This window comes from Rutidosis leptorrhynchoides, chromosome 8 (assembly GCF_046630445.1).
Source record: "Rutidosis leptorrhynchoides isolate AG116_Rl617_1_P2 chromosome 8, CSIRO_AGI_Rlap_v1, whole genome shotgun sequence".
In the NCBI taxonomy this organism is placed as follows: domain Eukaryota; kingdom Viridiplantae; phylum Streptophyta; class Magnoliopsida; order Asterales; family Asteraceae; genus Rutidosis; species Rutidosis leptorrhynchoides.
In genome coordinates this window covers 95,842,061-95,866,834 of record NC_092340.1, presented here as the reverse complement: position 1 = coordinate 95,866,834, position 24,774 = coordinate 95,842,061, and the positions used below count along the sequence as shown (strand labels likewise).

The following is a 24,774-nucleotide window of genomic DNA, read 5'->3' as shown; positions in this document are numbered from 1 at the left end:
TACGTAATACTAATTGTTATTTTCTAATGACAATTACTTGGCTTATTGGTTGCTTAATTACGCTTAGTAATTTACTAATGCATACTAGTTAGTCTTATTGGACTTTTTATCTTAATGGACTTAAGCCCACCCTACTCTAGTTAATGGACCATTGAATTACCCCAACTTTAATGGATTTATGACCCATTAAGATGTATTACAAAAACCCATTAAGGTGAGCCAACATACTAGCATTTTTGTTAACCATTACCACATATGTTGCATGGGATCCCAACAATAAGCACCACCTTTAGACCACCACCATGCAAAAAACAAAGTTTGTCCCCCCTTGTCCCCCTTTAGGCCGTCGGCCATACACCCCCACCACCACTATATATATCACACTTGATGTAACGACCCAACTTCGTTTTACCAGAAACATGACTTAAAAAAAAAATTAACTAACCATCTGCACGGCGTCCAGATCTCTGGACGGCGTTCAGTTACAAAGACCAGGACGGCGTCTAGGGGTTTAGGACGGTGTCCAATTAAATTAAATGGATGGCGTCCAACCAATCTGGACGGCGTCCAGGATACCTGATCAGTCCCATTTCCTTTCAAAACACACTTAACACTTAAAATCAACAACCAAACACTTTGTAACACCCAATTCAAGTTTTACAACAACCAAAACATTAAACAAAAGTGTTTACACCACGAACTACAGATTAAGACTCCATAACCCAACCCAATACCAAGAGCATAATCCCGAGGACTACTAAATCCCCAATCCACATCCAAATATCCAATAGCTACCCCATCGAGCCCAAGTGCTCATATACGTCTAGTCTAACAGCTAGCTAGCTTCATAACACAATACCTGTAATAAGGTAAACAACGAGAGGGGTAAGCATAAAGCTTAGTGAATGCAATAATTATACATCTACTTACTTGCAATCACTTACACAATTACCGCATACACGCTAGCAATATATATAGTATACCATTGCAAAGTATAACGCTAAATCTTCAAGACCCCTAGCTAGCACAACAATAGCATATATAACTCGAATAATATAATATGCTACACTACAACACATAACCATGGTTAACTAATCGTAAGAAGGGAATGGTACTCGAATTTCCCATCGGTGTTCATAACAACCGCTAGTGTACAACAAAATATATCACTAACCCCCGAGTGGTATCGTACACGTGAACTTTACACCCACCCGTCACGTGAAATGTGGTATCGTACACGCGAACCTTAAACCCACACTTCACGCCCACGCATACATAATGATATGGTATCGAACACGCGAACTTTAAACCCATACCACATACCTATACAATGTGGTATCGTACACGCGAACTTTAAACCCACATCTTATTCCACACAAATAAATACATTATATACATACACGCATAATTATTCCACTCACCTCGAAATGCCCGCACAAGTCATGTATGTAAATCGCCTCCAAACATAACCGAGCAAACCTTTTACCTATAATACACATATAGATATACAAACAATCAACATACATTCTCTACGAGAGAATTCGACTCTAACACCCTTAACCAAGGGTTTCTATCTAACCCAACGGCCCGCCCATTTAGACACTTAAAATGAACTTCACCAATTACCACTACGGGTGGTAATTCTGACCCATTCGAACAAGTACAAACTAACACTTAATGCACTTGATCTTACAAAACCAACCCATAAGTGTAACTTGACCTAAGTTGCACTTAACCATTAAAACAAGTCAAGTTCGACCCATAAGCACCATTACTAGTGATTATGTCATAAAATCACCAATTTAACACCAAAAATCAAGAACACTTGCCCCATTTCGACACAAAACCCATTTTGACCCAAATTAGGGTTTACACTCAAAATCAAGTCAACACAACACCAGAAGCACTAGTACACAAGTGTTCTAAGGCTTAACCAACACATGCAAGACCCAAACTTACAATTTCATCAATCAAAATCCTAAGTCACCAATTTAGGCCTACTTACATAAATCTTACCCAAAACCCCCAAATTTCACAATAAATGGGTTTATAACTCTAACTAACACAAACCCTAACTCAAACATAAATCTTAAACAATGAAATTCGGTTTTAGAATTTACCATAACAATCAAAACATAGTCAAGAACGAAAGGAACAACTTTATCACTCGCACCTTTGATCGATTCGAGCTTCTTCTTCACCAAAACTCCAAATCTCTCTCTAGAATCTCCCTCTCTCTCTAAGATGAGATGAGAGAGTTGTGGATGTGAAAATGATCCAAAAGTGGATCTAAAACTGATATTGAGGCTACAAATCCGTCCTCAAGTGAAAAGACACAAATACCCCTTTTAATTCATTAAAATTCCAACAGCTGGCCCGTCAGGCCATTTGGACGGCGTCCAAAATGGCTGGACGGCGTCCAAATACACTGGGACTGAAACATCATTTTGTTTTGGTCGTAACTTTCAAACCGTAACTCCATTTTTGATGAATCAAATATCATTGGAAACGTAATGAGATTTACTATCCAATGGTTAGATTTTAGAACATCAAATCAAACTTTATTTGGGATGCAAATATACGCTTACATGCCTCGTAATTCGAATGACGTTCAAAACAACGCGTAACTGAAAAATGGGTGTTACACTTGATCATTCATTACACACTTGATTTCATTCTCATTTTACACACACTTACTCTCTAATTTTCTCTCTAGTCTTTCTCACACTAAAATTGTAAGTTTTAAATTTTCTTCTTCTTCTTCTTCTTCTTTTCTTCTTAATCACGACATCATCATCATCATAAGATCAAGCTTTTTAGCTTCTTGATCTTGTTATATCTTGTAGATTCAAACTTTGATTTGAATCCTTCAAGAACATAAAAGATTCAAGCTTTCTAGCTTTGAATCTTCATTACTTTGTTGGATCTAAGTTTTCTAGCTTATGATCTCTTTATTTTTGTTAAAAGATCAAAACTAGTGTTTATGATCTTCATGAAACTGGAAGATCTAACCTTTTGTTTTAAAGATCTTCAAGAACATAAAAGATTCAAGCTTTCTAGCTTTGGATCTTCATTACTTTGATGGATCTAAGTTTTATAGCTTAAGATCACTTTGTTTTTGCTAAAAGATCAAAACTTGTGTTTATGATCTTCATGAAACTTGAAGATCTAGCGTGTTGCTTTAAAGATCTTCAAGGACATAAAAGATTCAAGCTTTCTAGTTTTGAAATCTCATAATTATTGTTAAGGGATCCATGCTTTCTAGCTTAGGGTTTCATTACTTTGTTTGATCTAAGTAATCTGACTTAAGGTCTTGCTTAATTTGAATCAAAGTTTGTAGCTTTAATCTTGAATAGAACTTGTATTTGTGTTAAGACTAAGAACATGATGCAACCTTGGTTCATCATCCTTCTAAAACTCTTAAGTAAGTTGTATTTCTTCTTAGTCTTGACATTGTGTGTTGATGGTTGAAACTTGGTCAAAGTGATGCTAAAACATCAAGAGTTGTACACTTGAGGCTTATACGCATCAAGGATGAGAACCGTGATGAGCATCAAGCACCAAGAAACCTACCGGAGCACTTGTTTTATATTTTTCGGGGTCTGATCAGACTCCTGGGACTTCTGTAAAGTTTATTTTCAGATAGTTCGGTTCGAGTAGATGACTTTTTGTTTAAGACTCAACTAAATCCGATATACGGTTTAGGATTTATAGCCTTCCGAAAGTCACTACGCCTTTGTAACGACGTGCTGAAATTTCTGACCTACTCGCGCTTGAACCGTCGCCACGGTCAAACGACATCGAGTTAGGATCTGAAAATTGGATAGCAGTAAGAGAACTCACAAACGGAGCCTTGGCCACTAGCTGCGCATCATTTTAGTTTGTATAGAGGTCGTAGCAGCTATCCGAAGTCAGCCCTTTGTTTCGATCTCTATTCTTGTTGAAAACTTACTTTATCTTTTACGAATGATGATGATGATGATGATGATGATGATGATACTTAAGACTTAACTTATTTACTTTTAAACTTTTGGGGACAAATTGCTGACTTAGTATCCTTTGACTTAGGTTGAGGACCTTTCGGACCGACTTACTACTTGCATACTTTTCATATCGACTTTTACCGCACATTCACTGTGAGTTATAGCTCCTTTTTTACTTTAACTATTTTTGGGACTGAGAATACGTGCGCTTTTTATGTTTTACATACTAGACACGAGTACTTAAACTTTATATATGTGTGGGTGACATAATGGCACAAAGATTCCCCTTAGCTCGGTAATGTTTAACTATTGGTTTATGAACCGGTAGACGCGAATCTTAGATATGGATCCATAGGGTTTGACATCCCCACTCGAGCTAGTCGCGCTAGCATTCAACGGGTGTTTAATACTTCGTAAACATACGCACTCGCCAAGTGCACCTTTAGGGGGTGATATATTACTTGTTAAGTTAGTTACCGGGTGCCCACGGATAAACATATACTTTTCATACTGTTTTGAATACGAAATCTCGTGGTCTACATTACATTACTGATTACAAACAAACTATAGCTCACCAACATTCGTGTTGACATTTTAAAGCATGTATTTATCAAGTGCTTAGATGTTGTTGCTTCTGCTGTTAGACTTGCTGTTACAGACTCGCTATGTTAGATTTTCGCTGCATTGTTTAGAGATGTCTCAAGCATGGAACTTTTATTTTGCATTCACAACTTATGTTATTTTTTGAACAATGGCTTTGTAATGACCTTTATGTCACGTACTTATGTTAATGCTTTCTATTCGTAGAAGCACGTTATCTTTTGGTAAAACATTTGGCGTTGGTAAAGACGTTATCTTTTCATGAATGCAAAACTTGTTTTAAAACAGCATATAGTATTATACCGTGTAATGGACCTGTTGTTGATGATCCGTACACTTTGATTTTGTACGGGGCGTCACAATAAAGGGATGTATGATTATATGTCTTCTAGACAAATTTTTAGATTGTGACAAAGAAACATTAATTTTACTTATTGAATTAAGAGTTGTACCGAAACAGATCATTAAGTGGAAAGTTAACAGGTCCGTAGTATATTATAATATATATCTTTTTCAATTTACAGGTTACCCCTTCCCTTTTATCTAATTTTTTACTCCTTACTTTTTATTTAACATTTTGTTTTAGATGCAAGTAATTAAGGGCATAAAAAACTTTATCTATTTATTCTTATCTATAAAGAAAGTAAACAATTAATTTGTAACAAATCAAAAACGATAACTATACTAAATTTGGGAAGGCGGGAGTATTAACGTAAGACTGCCCGAAATTTATTTGTATAGACCAGTCATCCAACCATCTAATTCTACAACCAAACTATAATAACGTCATTAACTTGGAACTAATGCACCATTAACATCCACCAGCAATGAAACTTCAAATTGGTTAACCATAAAACTATGATTGAGATTAAACATTGCCACGAAGCACCAAAATACCTTGAACACACATCAGAGAGTCACCGCATAACGAACTAAAGGCGATTGAAAGTGCATCCGATAACATTAACAAGGTGCCATGATATCGAGAAACACATGTTAAGGACCATTGCAAAAAACCACTTGACAACCAAGAAAATCAACTGAAACGACTACTCCAAAATCCAAGCCAAATGACCACATACCTCCAGAATCGTAACCTACACAAACGGTAGTGCATGTACATGATATTTCTCCAAAACTTGCAAACCAGAATTCTTAAGGAAACCAACTAAGAACCGCCATTAAAGCTTGAAACTAAACACTTCACTCGTAACCGTTAACCAGAAGAATAAAGGTAACCACACCAAACTCATGATCCCGGAAAATACCACCCGGAATCACCATTGGAAGTAAAATTCAGAAAACCGTAAAATCACAACACGAGCCCCGTAAAACCATATAAACCATGACTTCGCTCCTCCTGTCACTAATAAAACCACCTGGTGGTGGTTGACCTCCGTGAACCACCGGGACCGAGAAAGGGTATCAAGTTCGGAAAAACAATGTCCAAGGTTTTCAATAAAAAGGATGTGACACCGCGTGAAAGTGGAGCAAAGAGAACTGAAGAAAGGGAGACGATCAGAGTATAGTTGGATAAAAGATATCCACTCAAAAAAGTACGTAAAAAAGTGTACTATTTTCATGATTCGAGATTAAATTTCGTTAACGATATAGAAATCTCAAAGTCTTTGCCGATAAGGAATGGTCTCCCGCAACTATAATTTCCGAAATCCAAACACAAAGTTTCTCATGGATCTCTAAGCGTTCTAAAAAGACAAGATTCGAATAGCAACAATGACTTATTAATCCTTCATCATATGTTGCCTCTCTTAACACATGAACGGGTATTGGCTAATTGATCACGGTCCATCATCTATTGGGTGTATGTTCTCGGGATTAAAAGGCTAGTTGTCTCCTCCTTTGTCACCGTTTGATCGGTACTGGTGGAGTCTGCTATCCTGCTTGCTCGCAAGTTCAACCGAACATTCTTCCAATTCAACATGGATCATGTATTTTTGCTCATATATGTCGTTTTTTGTATAATATTCTCGTGTTATAAGTTCCGTGCATTGTATAGTTTCATATATAGGGTTCATTGTACATCCGTTTATTATTAATAAAGATTTACTTGTGCTAATAAAAAAAATCGTTAACTATAACCCTTAAATCTCTATTTTCAAATTTTTTTATGCAATAATATATAAAATATAATATATTTTTTTTTGAAAAGCAAGGAAATTTTATTAATCACGAAAACGAATACATACATTGAGGCCAAGCGGCCACCCCAAGTCTTACACGAAATACAAACAATAAGAACAAAATTACAAGGTTAGTGCAGAGATTGCACCCCAACCCGATCAATAAATGAGAACTAAGAAGATAGATACACTTTTGGATTATTCAACCAAGTTAACCAATCGATTTTCTTTTTCTTTGCACGAACAGATATCCATTCAAAAGATTTGATTTGTATTTCGTTTAGAGCCACCGGGGAGCACCATGATTTACCATGGAACGCCTTGTTGTTCCGGTTTTTCCAATTGAAATACGTACAAACCCACTCGATCGCTTGCCAAATAAGTTTCCCTTCACAAGTAGTAGAAGCCGCAGTATTACCCCTTAGGATTTTGTTCAAACTTAGGTTTGTGAACGCGCCAAGACCCCACCAGTTATGTACTCGTTCCCAAATTTCCATAGAGAATTTACAGAAAATAAAGCAATGCTCGATTGATTCCACATCATCGTCACAAAGAGGACATCTTACCGAATGTAAATCTATCCCCCTTTTGTCTAGTTCTAATCTAACCGGCATTCTTCTTTTAATCACACGCCACGCGAAGATTTCAAGTTTTTTAGGCAGAAAAAGATTGCGAAAAGTGCCTATCGAATCAGTGATGCATGCGAATACCTGCTGATCAATAATGGAACTCATTTTTTTCACAGTATATGTGCCGTCGCTTGCTGCAGACCAACTCCATTTGTCACGGTTGTCAAACACGAACTCAAAACCCTGTAGCATCTCGGTCAGTTTCATCAGGTCATGGAAGCCCGCCTTTCCGGTGTCCGAACCTAATTCCACTGAAGAATTAAACCCCCTGTTGAACCGTGGTTTGATTCCATCATAATACCTGCGTATCCCATAACCCTACAATTAATAAGAACATCCTTCTATATTATATAAAATATAAATAGAATGCAGAGAAGTGAAAGAAATAAATAGAATGAAGAGAAGTGAAAGAGAATGAAGTGAGTTCTTTCAATTTGAAAGAAAAATTATACTACAATCATCTATTTAGTTAATTTTTTTAACTTCTTTTTTTTCTTCAAAAATAAAGTGTTAGACACGTTTAAAACAACTATATAGCACTATTAACTTTACTGGTGACAGTTAAGTTATTAACTTAACTGTAGACGAGTGTTTTTAAGCACGTCAAAGACAATAGCAAATTTCTTAAGATTTATTTTAAGATTAAATTGAAATTGAATTGAACGCGGGGGCTTTCGGCTTGCGTATTCATATTTAACGTAGTGTTGTGTATTTACAGAGGGGAACATGTCTCATGTGTTAAGCGCCGTTTTAGATGTCGTTTTGTTAAGCGTTTTTTAAAAAGTATTCGCATCGAACGTAGTTAGTTTTGTTTTGTTCAATAAATTTTTTCGAATGTAATGGTGCTGTCGGAAAAATTTAACTTCCGATGAACAGAAAGATACGAGCTGTCGTTGTGTTTAGCGTTTTTTAAAAAGTGTCAGTTTCGAACGTAGTTAGTTTCGTTTTGTTCATAAAATTATTTCGAGTCTGACGTTGCCATCGAAAAAATTTAACTCGTGGCGAGCGGGAAGATACGGTTTGTCGTTTTGTTTAACGTTTTTTGAGAAGTGTCCATTTCACGTATAGTAAGTCCCGTTGGGTTCATAAGATTTTTTCGAGTTGAACGGTGGTATCTGAAATATTTAACTGGCACCGAGCGAGAAGATAGAGCCCGTTATAAATCCAGGTGGAATTAGTTTCTTTTATTTTAATAAAATTATATATTTACACTTTGCAACCCTGAAAAGGTGTAAACTTGAGGAGCCGTTGTGTAAATATAGTCGAAGTTGAGGCACTGTTTATAATGTGAACGCGAACTCAAAACGACAATCTGATATAACTGAAACTAGCCACCACTCCACTTTTAGGGTTAATAATAATTAATAATAATAATAAATAATAATATGATAATATAATATTCTTTTGTTATAGTAAGTAAATATATCAAACGGTTTACTGGCTGGTATCGACGTTAGGGAACGAACGGCGGAGCTGCTGCTTTTATTAGATCTAATCAAAATTTAAATCGTATATCGCTTACCTACTCCAATCAAATTCACTAATTCAATATTAAAACCTAACAATCAGGTAACTAATTGTCCTTATTATCATCATTTGACCTAATTTAATTAATAGCCTTTTCATCAACAACTGTGATTCATTGCTTTTATCTCATCTCTGTTTCCAATTTAGATAATTTACCACCGATTTGCTAAATTCCTTTTGGCAGTTTCAGTTTTAGGGTTGTTAATTAGTTGATATACATCATTAGCGCTACAATCAAGTTACCATATGAATATGAATTGCACGGTTTTCAGTGCTCCAAAGGAAGCTGCTTAATATATACTCCGTATATATTTTTTAAAATGTGATAAATGGTATCTATGTTTATTTGTTGATATATCTGTAGTTTTTAGTCTGGATTACCACAATACTTAAGCTTTTTACTGTGATAAAACCTGAAGCCTACAGAGGTTTTATTCAAATTTGTAATATTAGCCTCTGTATGTGTAACAGAAACTTAAACAAAAGTTTTAGTTAGAATTCAGCCTGCATCTAACTTATAGTTTTGCAATGACGTATTTAGATTGACACATACATGTTTGCTCTTTTTATCTATATTTGAAAATTATGGAATGCAAATTCCTCTTTAAATGAAATGTGAGTTCGTTGTCGTGTGTATTATTATGAACATTGCTTCACACCTACTCTTAGAGAAAACTAAAGTCGCTATTCAACTTGAAGTTGGTTTATTGCAACAATAATCATTATAAAAGAAAGTTGAATCTATAATGGTCAAGCTTCTAAAGTAGGTCATAAGTTCGGTTCATACATATACATGATGTGGTCTTTTATTTAGGCTATATCCGTATCCGTATATAGCAATATACCATCTTTTAAGTTCATCTAATACATCAAGCTATATGGGAGCTCCAATTACATTTATGTGATTTATATTTTCTCTTAAAAACATTGCTAGGTAAACAAAGTACGGAGTACTTGTTAAAATACACTCTAGCATACAGTACTTGTTGGATATCATTTTGGGCCTCGACCCATTAGAGATGTGTGCTCATTCCGAAACGTTTCTATGTAATGTACGATGCTTCTATTACTGTCCATACTTGTTTAACCTGAATTATTGGGAAATTATTTATCAATCTCAACATGATACATATTGAACCGATATAGCTTTTCTCCACATAATTGACTCCTTACCATATTATAGTAAACCTGATTGCTCATATGATATATTAAGGCAGTTTTTCCAAGTTTGATTCGGGTGCATACAAACAACTCTTTGAGATGGCATTTAGAAGGAATGTTAATTATACTCGGCTTGCGGATGATGACGATGACTATATTATGGGCAATGAAGGAAGATATGACCCACGGTTCGATTACTCACCATCAAGCGTAGATGAAATCCCATGGAAATCTATCGCTCTTGCACTTTTTCTGCTTGTTCTTGGATGTGGGCTTCTGCTTTTATCAATCTTCATCTTTACAGGTCATATGGGAGGAGACAAATCTCAAGCATATGGCCTGTTAGGACTTGGGGCCCTCACCTTCCTCCCAGGTATGCCAATGATATTACTCTATTAAATTAAATATTTTATTTACGCGCAGTGTAATATTCAGTTTTTGCCAAAAAAGGAGGGAGTTCAGACACATTTCGTCAAAAAAACGAAGGTCATTCGAGTCATCAATTAAAAAAATCAAACTTTCACACATTTGTTGGTAATAAACTAATAATAGAATCTTAGATTTCTTTGTTGGTAAACTTAGAATGTTATGCTTCTTTATATGACAAAGAAGTTAGGATATATTCGTGTGACATATTTTGCATTTTCTATTACTTTATTTTGGCGATTTGCTTATACAGTATTTAATATAATTTGTGTAACCAACTGATTTGAATGTACTTGGTAATACCCATTTCACGATTGCTTACTTTTTGATGATAATTTATACATTTTAGGCTTCTACGAGACTCGAATTGCGTATTACTCATGGAGGGGTGCACAAGGTTATCGCTATGCATCTATCCCTGGTTATTAAGGGTTACATACTCGTTCTGTTTGTTTGGTTGTGTATATTCAGAACGTAGCATACATACATAACCTTTCGCTTATGTAAATTATTGCTAATTTTTGAACCTTGAGTTTTGGAAATGAATATTCAGTATGAATATCCGGTTTCCATTTGTCGTGTAATTATTAACTTCCTTGGATTTAGGCCAAATGTGTACTGTTACTTTGTTCAACAATTGTGATTAGCACTAACTATATGGTGTAATAATCACCACTGTGTGATACTATACTTTATAGATGACTTTTTTAGTTAGAAATATACCAAATAGTGTTACTTTATATTAAAGTAACTGGATTAATAGCACTAACTATAATGTTTCAGATCTGGAGAATGGAATGTGACATATTAACAACGATGAGAACAAAGTTACAAAAGGGTCAAATGAACAGAATAAAACACATCAAAGAAGCTCGGTTTGAGAATTAAATATACTTTGAGCATCAATCCTTTATTATTTCAATCAACCCTCTTAAATTAGAGAACTTCACATGTGCTTTGTATACCACTTCCAGTTTCTCCCAAGCATGTTGCTTTTAGTTCCATTTTTCTTTCCTTCTTCTTCTCCGTTACAATTATCCAAGCACATGGTACAAGCTCCAAACACCAATCATCCCATTGCTATGAAATCTTTGGCCTTTTTTTTAATATGTTCTTGAAATTATTTAATGGAATTGCTTTTACCTCTTGATAATCGTGATTTAGCTATACCGTTGCGAGTGTGACCTTTCATTCCATTGGTTCTATGTGACTGAATTAACATAGGCCCAGAGTATTGTGGTCTTTCTTCTTCATTATGATTCTATCAAATGATAAAAAGTTAAGAACCACAAGTTAAGAGTTATTTCTAACAAAAAAAGGCTCAAACTCTGTGTTTCCTTTGAAAACCGACCACACCCACCCCATAAGAGTCCGATGCCTGTAATATATCTCCACCGAATACCCCAAATGTGTCGTGAACGGGTATCATCCCACTTTTCAAGGGTTGTAAATCCTTGCCAAGAGTGGGACTCGAACCTGCGCCCATTTTGGTAAAGGCATTCACATGGTGCGCCCCAACTTCTAAGGCAACGGGTACCACTGAGCTATCAGCTCATTGAGTCATTGGTAATGCCTTTTATGTTTCTGGATATTCTAAAGATAACTTACATAAGAGAAATGTTGCTCGTGTATTATTGGCTCTATGGGACGTACGTCCCGACTTGTTGGGGTTGCAAAACTGACTTGTTTTCGTCTTTTTGTTGACCACTCAAGGTTCCCACTTGATGTGGTTGCCAACGCAGGCAATGTGCCAATGGTGTCAGTTTGAGATATATAGGTTGTTTGAGAAATATCGGACCGTGTATCAGTACTATCAGCTGATCCTAGACCGTTGAAATAAGCACTTCGACATGCCTAACCAACCATAAAGAACAAGAAAATTATAACAATCTGAATTTCAGCAAACACAAAGAAAACAAGAGTGTGATCAAGAGAAACCTCTGTCTGCTCTAGCAGAGATTTTCGGCCTCTTCTAACGTTTCTTGAAGACCCGGACATCAGATATTTGCCACCCGCTTTCTTTCTACAATTTATCACTTTTCAAGTCAGAAAATCTCGATTTTTTTTTTCAAGTTTTAAACATTTAAGTCGAAAAAGAATTAGAATCATCACCGTTGTGCTTCTTCGCGAAGCTTCATATCAATTTCCTTACTAGGTGGGTACTTTGGCAAGTTTGCAGGATGACACGCGTACGGTTTCATATGGAAATACTTAACAATGCCAAAAAAAAAAAAAAAAACAGTCCTTTAAATTTGTCTCTATAATTTTTTTTATCGTTTCATACGACTTAGAGTTGATTAAATAAACCGTTACCTCAGATTGAAGAGCAGACGTAGCACTCGCACGTTTTTCAGGTTCGATTGATAGTAAAGTGTGTATTATATTCACAGCAGATGTCGGGAGTTCTTTAAACCGTTCTCGAAGAGAGCTTCCATAAGAATGTCGCGGTTTAGACATTTTCGCAAGAGGAAGTGTCGGTTTATTCCAATAATCTTCTGATGGAGTGCCACAAAGCATGAATATTCTATGCAATTGTTCAACCTGAAGAGAACGTTTTGTTACAGCTGATTATCTGATACTGATTATATCATATATCATAGTCCCTCCGTCCCATTATCAATGTTTATGTTATAAGTGTTCACTATTGATTTTTTAAAGTCTTTGTTTTTCAACTTTGACTTTAAATATTTTTATTTGTGTTATATAATATTTGTTGAAAATTATTTGTATGAATTGCTTATTAAAATGTGTTTTCATTAATATAACTTTCATCAAGTATTATATTTACATTTACACTCAAAATGAAAAAATAAAGACGTTGAAAAGTCAGTAGTGGACACTTATACATAACCACTTCTATAACGCACATTCAAACATGTAACATACCTCTGTTCTCCCCTTGAGGATTGGTCTACCGACAAAGAGTTCAGCAAAAACACAGCCAACGCTCCACATATCAACACATGTTCCATATTGTGTCGAACCCAAAAGAAGCTCAGGAGGACGATACCACAAGGTCACTACACGGCTAGTCAACGGTTGCCTGCTAGAAACAAATTTTGCCAAACCAAAATCTGCTATCTTCAATTGCCCTTCATTGTTCACCAAAATGTTCGACGTTTTAATGTCTCGATGTAGGATTCCTCGTGAATGACAATGCTCGATTCCTTTCAGCAACTGCCACATGTAACATTTAATCTGCACTCAACAAAATCTTTTAAGTAAGAAATATTAACCATTTCATTGTGTAGAAATTGAAGTTAAATTTGTAATTTTTATTTATTTTATGTTTTTTTGTAGAATCTAAACCTGGGAATCATTGAATCTGATGTTGGGAGATGATAGTAGTCCTGCAAGATCATGTTCCATATACTCGAAAACAAGGTAAATGTTACTTGATGAACGAGACGTAATTATCCCCTCTAGTTTCATGATGTTTGGATGATCAAGTTTTCGAAGAATTGTGATTTCTCGAGTCATAAATCTCACACTTTCGGGATTTAAACTGTCGAATCTGACCTTCTTTAAGGCCATCATTCGATCTGTTCTAAGATCACGTGCACGATACACATTGCTATATGTACCTTGTCCAATCTAAAAACGTTATAAATAATGCATGAAAACTAATTAAATTGCATTTTGATGCAATTAATATAATGTAATAATGTATATAATATTCGAATGGCATACCTTTTCGAACCTCTCAAAGCTATCAGACTTTAATGGAAGCCAACCATCAACGACTTCACCTGCAACGGCACTAAGCCATGCGGGCCACCCTGCAGCAACATGTTCCGCGACAGTCGATCTTCCAAACTTAATGCTAAATGAAAACGATGGTCTTTTTAAGCGCTTGTTAACACAATCATGTTTAAAAAATTCATCATCGCGAATATCTAATACAACATCATCTTTTTTTCTAGCAGGATCATTTTCGTTACTGGTCTTGTTAACATCTTGTGTTTCATCTTTAATATTAATGTGATTATCCAATGTTGTTAACCCATAATTACGATTATAATCATGGTTTTTGTGACTGTGATGATTAGCAACGGTCAGGGAAGAATGATGAATAGGGGAAATAGTAGAGTGTGCAACATGTTTGGAGCATATGCAGCCCATTTATGTACATTGACATTTGCATTCACCCCCAAAACCCATCAAACGAATAGATAGATTTTGGGGAGACCCATATGGACACACAAGGGAGATTTGGGTCTGAAAGAAACGGGTGAAAGTAAGAAAAATCGTCCCTTAAATCTGCTACAGATAAAACACAAACCATAATTTTTGGTGGTTTGATTAATTGTGTGGATACTGAATGGTTTTGGTAATTTGGTATGGCTTAATTATAGGACTATTTGATTATCATTTGGCAAACAACTCTCCATCACCCTTTTAGTCTCTTATCAATTGTATGTTATTATTGTCTTTAAATATAATTAAAATAAACTCAAAAAATTATTTTATATTCACCGGTTGAAAATCCTTTACCAAAAAAAAAAAAAAAAAAAAAAAAAAAAAAAACTCAAATATCAAAATATATAAACATAAACGAGTAAACAATTTTCTTTGTTCAGACTACCCGGAGACGGCGACTTTTTTTCCCTTTTTTTTTTTTTTTTTTTTTTTCTGGAATGTCAATATTATAAAAAACTAGCAAGGACCTAGGCAAAAAGTACAAAGAGTACAAGACGGTGACTTATCTGTTCAAAGCACGAGTACTTGGTTGTGAGCGTAGAACTTTTGTGATGATCACAATATAAATCGTTTATATATATGAAAACTCACATAATTTAAATTGTGAAATTAATCTGATTTTTGGGTATGCCTGGTATCCGACTCGTTTTGCGGGCCGACTACTCCCAGGCAACTAACCTGATGCAGGCAACTCGGAGTTATCGCGGGTGAATATCCGTGGCCACGAGATGGATTAATTTTTTCAGCTTTGTAGATTCGAAATGACGTTCTTACTTGATCCCAATTCTTTATACATAAAGCATACTGGTCAACTATAGGTTCTTCGACGTATGAATCACAATACATCACCAAAACAATGTGATTTATGTAAACCAGAGACTAATTACTCATATTAAGTATCCCAGTTTAGCTATCCACACAAGATCATAAATAAATACTAATAATTCATTAATTTGCAAATTCTTGTTTTCTTTACACACAAAGGATTAATGAGTCCCAAATAGCTGCAACTGCAACAATCATGGACATAAAAACCTGGGTTCTACCAACCGCAAATCTTAAACCACGACTCTTAACAGGGTCAGGTTGTGGACGTGGTGGCAGATCGATGACATGTACATGCAGTTTCGTACCACTATAGCAATACCCTTTGCTGCTAATGAAGTAATAATCTCCAGTAACGTTGAGCTGTACCACTTCTCTTCCTGCTCCTGTGGTGTAATTATGAAGCGGATTTTCAGCGTTGCATGTCTCGTAGCTTGTCTCATTGACTTGCAGAACATCGTTCTGGTACCTGTCGTATCCAAAATCTGCAACAAGAGGAAAAAATAGTTAATGTTTGATAGAAGATTGATGATTTCATTACAAAAAACTTAATTGTGCAAAAAAAGAACGTTAAGTTGTCATTACAAAACACCAACAATTAACGATATTGATCAGAATCAGATACATGGTATCGTAATGAAGAATCCTATAAGGTAAATAAGAGTAAAATCAAACTTTTGAGATACGAATAGGTGGTCTATTATGGACTTGTCTGGCTTGTTGGTCATCAATTCAATTGTAAGTTGTAACTCTCACTTAAATACAACCAAATTTTAAGATAACTATCAAGCTTTTTAACTTCATGCACATCTTAACAAAATATAGTTGGACTACTATAATCTATAATGAACCTCTTCATCAGCATAACCTCATCACTTCATCCCACAACTGAATGAGAAATGAGTCTATGCCATCCATGACATAATTTCTCAAAAAAATGAGGCGTTGTTCGTTTTTCGGCGCCCGCAGACGTTTTTATAGCAGACTGTTTGTTTTTCTGAAGACATAAGATAGAATAATGTCTTAATCTGTCTAAACATGCTTCTAAGTACTGCAGATTAAATTATTTTGTATACCTTTAGACCATCTTTTCACAGACATTAAAACATCTTAAAAAACAAACAACACCTAAAACACCATATTAATTAACCAAACTAAAGTACGTACAAACAACACAAAGACACTAGTGAGGAAGCTCACACGGGCATAATGATAAGTGGTTTCTTTATCACATTATAAACCAGGGTTGACCGATCAAGATCAAACAAATCGTACTTTATGAATCAAACTAACAAAGGGTCTTTTGTGTTGAAAAAATACTAAGAAAGAAGATCTAAAGACAATACGAGAAGGCATTAATTTACTATACTGAAATTGCATACAATACTAGAAACCAATCTATTTAGGCTGTTATATATGATCAGTATTTATATTTATAAACATATAAAATTAGTGAGTTAATTAATCAATTATATATAAAGATATAAACAAAGATAAGCAGAATTTATTATAGATGTAAGGGTGTAATTTGTGTAATGTGTTACGTACATAGCCAATCGCCTAGATAGAACGTATGATTAGCGGCCCAAAGAGTGTAGTTGACGTTTGAAGTCCAACCTTTTTGATCTCCTACGTTGAGCCGTGTAGCGGATACATCAACCGCTGACATCATCATCGTCGTCATAACCGTGACGTAAACTATCAATCCGACCGCCGAAGGAGACTTACTGCTGCTGCTGTCCATTATTCTCTGACACAAAGTTTCTAGGTTGTTCCACGCGGGCTTCTCGTTTGTATTTATACCACAAAAACATAAACTTCCTCGGGTTGTATATCGGCCCATCGGTAATTTTATCTTTTTTTTACAACTGTTATTAGGCTGCCATTAAAATTTTTAAAGATGTAAAATAGACTTCTATATTAATATTAATATTAATATTAATATTAATATTAATAATAAAGTTACTCTATGAAATAACTACCTCACATTCACATGTGTTACATTTTTTGCATTGATTTAAAGAAAAATCCCATTTTTCAATAAAAAAACAAAGAACTAAGTAAAAATTAAATCCTTAATTGATAAAACTAATTTAGCGCCGAATGATTCATCATATGAATAATTTGAATGAAAGATATGAATGGGGTAAAATTACTTTATTAATGTAATACTGTTATAATATATAAATATATATATAAATGGATAGTCAATTATTGATACACAAAAGTAATATTATTGTATTACCTAAACTTGTGATATTTTTGCTATAAATAGCCATGAATGCAAGCATTAAACTTGCACCATTTCTCACACTTACAAAGTGTTTCTTTCTTTCTCTCCATTATCATCTTTGTTCTTACACTTCATTATTAGTATTCTTAATCAAGAATCAAATCACTAAAGGTAGTTATAAGCCTACTGAATTATAACATCAAGAATCAAACCACTAAAGGTAGTTATAAGCCTACTGAATTATAACACGTTATCAGCATGATAATCTTAATACTAATTATGGTTGGCTCTGCCACCTAAATGATATATGGTCGGTTATACCACCTGAATAATATATGGTCGACACTGTCGTCTAATTATCATTTATGTTACTAACATTTATATTTCAATTATCTAACATTTATATGGCCGACACTGTCGCCTAATTATCATTTATGTTACTAACATTTATATTTCTATTATCTAACATTTATATGGCCGACACTGTCGCCTAATTATCATTTATGTTTACTAATATTTATATTTATGTTATATAACATTTATTAATGATTGCTTACATATGGTCGACACTGTCACCTACTTATCATTTATGTTATATTAAATTTATGTTTAATGTTTATATACTTATGAATATAAAGTGACTATAATTTATCATGTTGTTTGTTTTAATAGAAAATGTCGAATCTGGAAAAGCTTAAATTTACTCCTTTAGAATCAACTGGAAACAACTACATGCCATGGGTTATAAAAGTAAAAATGCATCTTAAATCAATGGGCATTCTTGAAGCCATAAATGAAAACAACACTTGTTCTGAAAAAGAACAAGCAACGGCATGTTGCTTTATTCATCAACATATTGATGAATGCTTACAAAATAATTATGTGACTGTAGAAGATCCCCATGTTTTATGGGAAGGTCTCAAAAGCAGATTCAATAATCAAAGAGAAATTTTACTTCCAGCTGCTATGGAACAATGGAGAACATTAAGGTTCCAAGACTTTAAGAAAGTAAATGAATATAGCTCAGCTCTGTATAATACATGTTCACAACTTAAATTCTGTGGACATGAAATAAGTGATGCAGACATGATGGAGAAAACTTTCTCCACAATGAATGCTGCAAACATCACAGTGCAAAGAAATTTGAGAATGCTAAAGTTCAAAACATATCCTGAACTTAATTCATATCTCTTAGTTGCAGAGCAAAATGATGAGCTATTAATGAAAAATCAGCAATCCCGTCCTACTGGTACACTTGCAATCCCTGAAGCAAATACTGCAAATAATTATAAACAGGGACAAGGACGCGGGCAATGTCGTGGTTATAATAACCATCACCATCATCATGCCAAAAGCCATAACTATGGTAGAAACCATCCTTATGGTAATGGTAATGGGCGAGGACGTGGTCGTGGTCGTGGCCGTGGTGGTCAAAGAAATAATAATCCACGAAAATATAAATATCAACCACAAAACAAGCCCACTAAACAAGATGTTGAAGAAAATTCTTCTAAAAATTCTGAAGAATCTTGCTACAGATGTGGTAGAATGGGCCACTGGGCTAATACTTGCCGAACATCTAAACATCTTGTTAAGATGTATCAGGATTCGCTGAAAGATAAAGAAAATGAAGTAAACTTTGTGGATAACGTCGATCCAACAGTCACTGAGAAACCATCTGATTTATATGAAGATTTCTTGAATGTTTAAGTTGTGTGTCTTTCGAAAAATAAACGATTTAATATCATCTGTCTTTGTCATTATGTTTGCTAAATGTTTCAGTACTATCTATTTGCGTGTAAAATATTGTGTAATATTAATGTACTCACTATTTATTTCTTATATATGAAGTTCAATATGAATTTTGCTGGAATACAACATCAATCAAGTGGTGGAGATCTCTGTATAGCAGACAGTGGAACTACACACACTATACTTAAATCCGAGAAATATTTTATGGATCTAAAACAAACGGAAGGAACTATACATACAATATTAGGACCTGCTAACTTGATAAAAGGGATAGGAAAGGCAAATTTCATACTACCAAATAGTACAAAATTTTTAATAAATGATGCCTTATTTTCTCCCAAGTCAAGCAGAAATTTATTGAGTTTCTCCGACATATACCTTAACGGGTATGATTATCAGTCAGTGACAACAGAAAATGAGAAATATTTAAGTATCACTGACAAGAGTCATGTGGTTGAAAAACTGTCAAGACTTAGTTCTGGATTACATTATACACATATAAATGTACCAGAAATACATATGGTAGTTAACGAAAAATATATTGATCCTGGTGTATTCAGTTTATGGCATAACAGATTAGGCCATCCAGGATCAACAATGATGAAAAGGATTATTTAATGTACTCATGGACATCCACTAAAGGATAGAAAAATCCATCATGATACAATGGTTACATGTACATCTTGCTCTCTTGGAAAATTGATAACTAGACCCTCACCACTTAAGGTTGAGAAAGAATCACCAATGTTTCTTGAAAGAATTCAAGGTGATATATGTGGACCAATTCATCCACCATGTGGACCATTTAGATATTTCATGGTTCTAATAGACGCATCTAGCAGATGGTCTCATGTTTGTCTGTTATCAAGCCGTAATGTGGCATTTGCAAAATTTCTTGCCCAAATTATTAAATTGAGAGCTCATTTTCCTGATTACACCATTAAAAGGGTGAGACTTGATAATGCTGGTAAATTTACATCTCAAGCATTTAATGACTATTGCATGTCTATAGGAATTGTTGTTGAACATTCTATTGCTCATGTGCATACACAAAATGGTTTAGCCGAGTCATTGATTAAACGTTTACAGTTAATCGCTAGACCATTGATAATGAGAACAAAACTCCCTGTATCTATATGGGGTCATGCAATTTTACATGCTGCTGCATTGATTCGCATCAGACCAAGTGCAAGTCATAAATATTCCCCCCTACAACTTGCTTTTGGTCAAGAGCCAAATATTTTCCATCTTAGAATATTTGGTTGTGCAGTGTATGTTCCAATTAGGACACCACAACGTACAAAAATGGGTCCTCAAAGGAGGTTGGGAATATATGTTGGATATGAAACATCTTCAATATTAAGGTATATTGAACCTATGACAGGTGACGTTTTTACAGCACGTTTTGCTGATTGTCATTTTAATGAAATATTGTTCCCTAGATTAGGGGGAAAATGGAAAATAAAGGAAATGATGTTTCATGGTGTGAACCTCAATTAAAGTATCTTGATCCTCGCACAAAAGAATGCGAGACAGAAGTTCAAAAGATAATGCATATACAAGAACTTGCAAATCAATTGCCTGATGCATTTACAGATACAAAAACGATGACAAAATCATATATACCAGCAGTAAATACTCCAGCTCGAATTGAAATTCCAAAAGCTGGCAATAACGTCACTCATGAATCTTTGCCACGTCAGAAACGTGGAAGACCAATTGGTTCAAAGGATAAAAATCCTCGAAAAAGAAAATCAGCTGATAATGAAGTAAAAGAAAGTGTTCAAGAAGAACCACAAATCAGTACTCCTACTGCAGAGGAGATTGATGATGTCAATACAGAAATTGCAATCAATTATGCATATTCAAAAATATTATGGAACCGAAATGAAATGAAAAATCTTGATGAGAAATTTTCATTTAATGTTGCATATGACATCATGAATAATGATGATGATCCAGAACCAACATCTATGGTTGAATGTCAAAATAGACATGATTGGGCTCAATGAAAAGAAGCAATACGAGCTGAATTAGAATCACTCAATAAAAGAAAAGTTTTCAGATCCATCATTCTCACTCCTAAAGATGTGAAACCTGTAGGATACAGATGGATTTTTGTCCGAAAAAGAAATGAGAAAAATGAAGTTACAAGGTATAAAGCTAGACTTGTAGCTCAAGGTTTTTCTCAAAGACCGGGAATTGATTATGAAGAAACTTATTCCCCTGTTATGGATGCAATTACTTTTAGATACTTAATCAGCCTGGCAGTTTCTAAAAATTTAGAAATGCATCTCATGGATGTTGTGACTGCTTATCTATATGGATCACTTGATAGTGATATATATATATGAAGATACCTGAAGGATTTAAGGTACCAGAAGCATCAAATGCAAAACCCAAAAAAATGTATTCGATTAAATTACAAAGATCTTTATATGGGTTAAAACAATCGGGACGTATGTGGTATAACCGATTAAGTGATTACTTGATAAGCAAAGGGTATACAAATAACCTTACTTGTCCTTGTGTTTTCATTAAGAAAACAACATCCGAATATGTGATCATAGCTGTTTATGTTGATGATCTTAACATCATAGGTACAAATAAAGAGATCCATGAAGCCATTCAACTTCTAAAGAAAGAATTTGAAATGAAAGATCTCGGAAAAACCAAGTATTGCCTTGGTTTACAAATTGAGCATATGCCTAATGGTTTACTTGTACATCAAACAACATACACTGAAAAGATTCTGAAACGTTTCAATATGGACAAGGCAAAACCATTAAGTACTCCTATAGTTGTTAGATCACTCAATGTTGAAACTGATCCATTTCGTCCATGTGAAGATCATGAAGATATTCTTGGACCAGAAGTACCATATCTTAGTGTAATTGGAGCTCTTATGTATCTTACAAATTGTACAAGACCTGACATTTCTTTTGCAGTTAATTTGTTGGCAAGGTTCAGCTCTGCTCCTACCAAAAGACACTGGAATGGGATCAAACACGTATTTCGATACCTTCGAGGAACTACTGATTTAGGATTATTTTATTCTAACGAATCAAAACAAGATTTGGTTGGTTATGCTGATGCAGGTTATTTATCTGATCCACATAAAGCTAAATCTCAAACTGGATATGTATTCCTAAATGGAGGTACTGCAATATCATGGCGTTCTCAAAAACAAACACTTGTTGCTACATCATCAAATCATGCCGATGTGATTGCATTACATGAAGCTACTCGGGAATGTTTTTGGTTGAGATCAATGACACAAATCATTACTGATTCTTGTGGACTAGAACGCGATAAAAGTTCAACAATTATCTATGAAGATAATGCAGCTTGCATAGCACAGATGAAAGAAGAGTATATCAAAAGTGACCGAACCAAACACATACCTCCTAGATTCTTCTCATACACTCAAAATCTCATTAAGGACAACGAGATTGAAATGAGATATGTTCAATCCAGCAAAAACTCTGCTGATCTTTTCACGAAAGCACTTCCAACTGCTATTTTCAGAACACACGTTCATAACATTGGTATGAGACATGTTCAAAAGATGTAACAACTGAAGCGATGTCTACTTGAGGGGGAGTCAACTCCATGCTGCACTCTTTTTTCCTTAGCTAAAGTTTTTTTTCCCACTGGGTTTTCTTTAGCAAGGTTTTTAACGAGGCAGTAACTTACAGTTGATCTTCAACAAACAAAATTGCTATCCAAGGGGGAGTGTTATAATATATAAATATATATATAAATAGATAGTCAATTATTGATACACAAAAGTAATATTATTGTATTACCTAAACTTGTGATATTTTTGCTATAAATAGCCATGAATGCAAGCATTAAACTTGCACCATTTCTCACACTTACAAAGTGTTTCTTTCTTTCTCTCCATTATCATCTTTGTTCTTACACTTCATTATTAGTATTCTTAATCAAGAATCAAATCACTAAAGGTAGTTATAAGCCTACTGAATTATAACATCAAGAATCAAACCACTAAAGGTAGTTATAAGCCTACTGAATTATAACAAATACATGAATATAAAATTCAATATACCTGTTTGTTAAGTCGTCCGGATATGATTTGAGGAAGATAATACAAAAAATTTAGGTGTTTAATCAGTGACGGATCTAGGAATCGTAGCCACATGTATCACTAGTTAAAAGCTAAAAAAAATGTGACACTATTCAATAGTGTCATACAAAAAAATTACACCGTCCAGTGGTATCATTAGTTAAAAGTCCAAAAAAAAAGTCTCACTGCATCGCGTATTTTAGTGGTAGCCCGTACTACCACTGGGTATATATAAGATCCGCCCTTGTGCTTAATGATCAGGAGAGTGTTTCAACGCTGAATGATTCAACATTGATGCTTAACTATTCAGCATTATATGTCATTCAGAGACCGAAAATAACACGTTTAATGTTGAATGATTCAGCATTCACTACAAAAGGAAAAAAAAAAATCATTTTTTGACACTTGCATTATTTTTTAACGCCTTAAAATGTAAATAATTTGACATGTTTTTGACACCTATAGGTGTTGCTAAGTTTTTAACACTTAAAATTGCCAAAAGAAAATTTTAAAAGTGTCAAAAAGTTGATACACCTTTAAATTTTTTGACACCTCAATTTTTTTACACCATATTTATCCACGCTTTTAACTTTTTGATACTTATAGGTGTCAAAAATATGTCAAAGTTATTCATGAGCTAAGTGTCAAAAATATTAGAAGTGTCAAAAAATGAACATTTATTTGTGGTGATTTAACCATGAACCATTCAATTTGGAAGTAAATAAATACACTCTAAGGCACTTTAACGCACAATACAAAATAAAGGGATAAGACAAAGCTCGCAACAAGACATAATTGAGCCATTAAAAAACATATTTTCCAAACACTTTCACACAACAAATCGGCATTTTTCACCTTGAGAACTTGCATTCGAAGTTTCGAACTATAACACATATTGAGTTTTGGATGAATAAGTAAATATGCTAAACTTCAATATTTTCCAATAAGTCCATGCAGAAACAAGAAACATATACAAAACGTATTCAAACTAACAATTCCAAATAAGATTTAAATTTACTTTTGGTTATTCGAACAATTAATGTGTCCCAATAATGTGTCCAATGAAAAAAAATAATGTCATTTGTTGATGAGCACAAATTTACTGTAGATTGTTTGTGATTTTATGTTCAGTTTTATGATAAGAAAAAGAAATGAATATGGATAAGAAGATGTAAATGAATTATTTTCGAATTAGAAAAAAAAAAAA

The 24,774-nt window shown here is 34.4% G+C and overlaps 4 protein-coding genes across 6 annotated transcripts; 1 reads left to right on the top strand and 3 right to left on the bottom strand.

Annotated features, from left to right (window-relative positions):
- Positions 1-6,897: 6,897 nt before the first annotated feature.
- Positions 6,898-7,545, bottom strand: LOC139863645 (uncharacterized). Its single transcript, XM_071852256.1, has one exon. It carries the CDS (start codon positions 7,543-7,545, stop codon positions 6,898-6,900), a length of 648 nt encoding a protein of 215 aa, XP_071708357.1.
- A 1,247-nt stretch (positions 7,546-8,792) lies between these two features.
- On the top strand, positions 8,793-11,106 carry LOC139863096 (uncharacterized). 3 transcript variants are annotated; one of them, XM_071851739.1, is made up of 3 exons: positions 8,793-8,922; positions 10,098-10,414; positions 10,817-11,106. In XM_071851739.1, exons 2-3 carry the CDS (start codon positions 10,141-10,143, stop codon positions 10,894-10,896), a joined length of 354 nt encoding a protein of 117 aa, XP_071707840.1. In that variant the 5' UTR covers positions 8,793-8,922; positions 10,098-10,140; the 3' UTR covers positions 10,897-11,106. The 3 variants fall into 3 exon arrangements, with proteins under 3 accessions (XP_071707840.1, XP_071707839.1, XP_071707841.1); XM_071851738.1 differs by having other exon boundaries at positions 8,800-8,922; positions 10,094-10,414; XM_071851740.1 differs by lacking the exon at positions 8,793-8,922 and adding an exon at positions 9,818-9,932.
- Positions 11,107-11,344: 238 nt separating this feature from the next.
- LOC139862644 (probable serine/threonine-protein kinase At1g54610) lies at positions 11,345-14,625 on the bottom strand. Its single transcript, XM_071851264.1, has 8 exons — positions 14,158-14,625; positions 13,777-14,061; positions 13,354-13,665; positions 12,781-13,008; positions 12,580-12,677; positions 12,406-12,490; positions 12,076-12,321; positions 11,345-11,728 (listed from the first exon to the last, which is right to left on the bottom strand). The coding sequence occupies exons 1-8, from the start codon at positions 14,587-14,589 to the stop codon at positions 11,588-11,590; spliced, it is 1,827 nt and encodes a 608-aa protein (XP_071707365.1). The 5' UTR covers positions 14,590-14,625; the 3' UTR covers positions 11,345-11,587.
- A 1,014-nt stretch (positions 14,626-15,639) lies between these two features.
- On the bottom strand, positions 15,640-17,236 carry LOC139863644 (early nodulin-like protein 17). The gene is made up of 2 exons (XM_071852255.1): positions 17,041-17,236; positions 15,640-15,977 (listed from the first exon to the last, which is right to left on the bottom strand). Exons 1-2 carry the CDS (start codon positions 17,234-17,236, stop codon positions 15,640-15,642), a joined length of 534 nt encoding a protein of 177 aa, XP_071708356.1.
- Between the last annotated feature and the right edge of the window lie 7,538 nt (positions 17,237-24,774).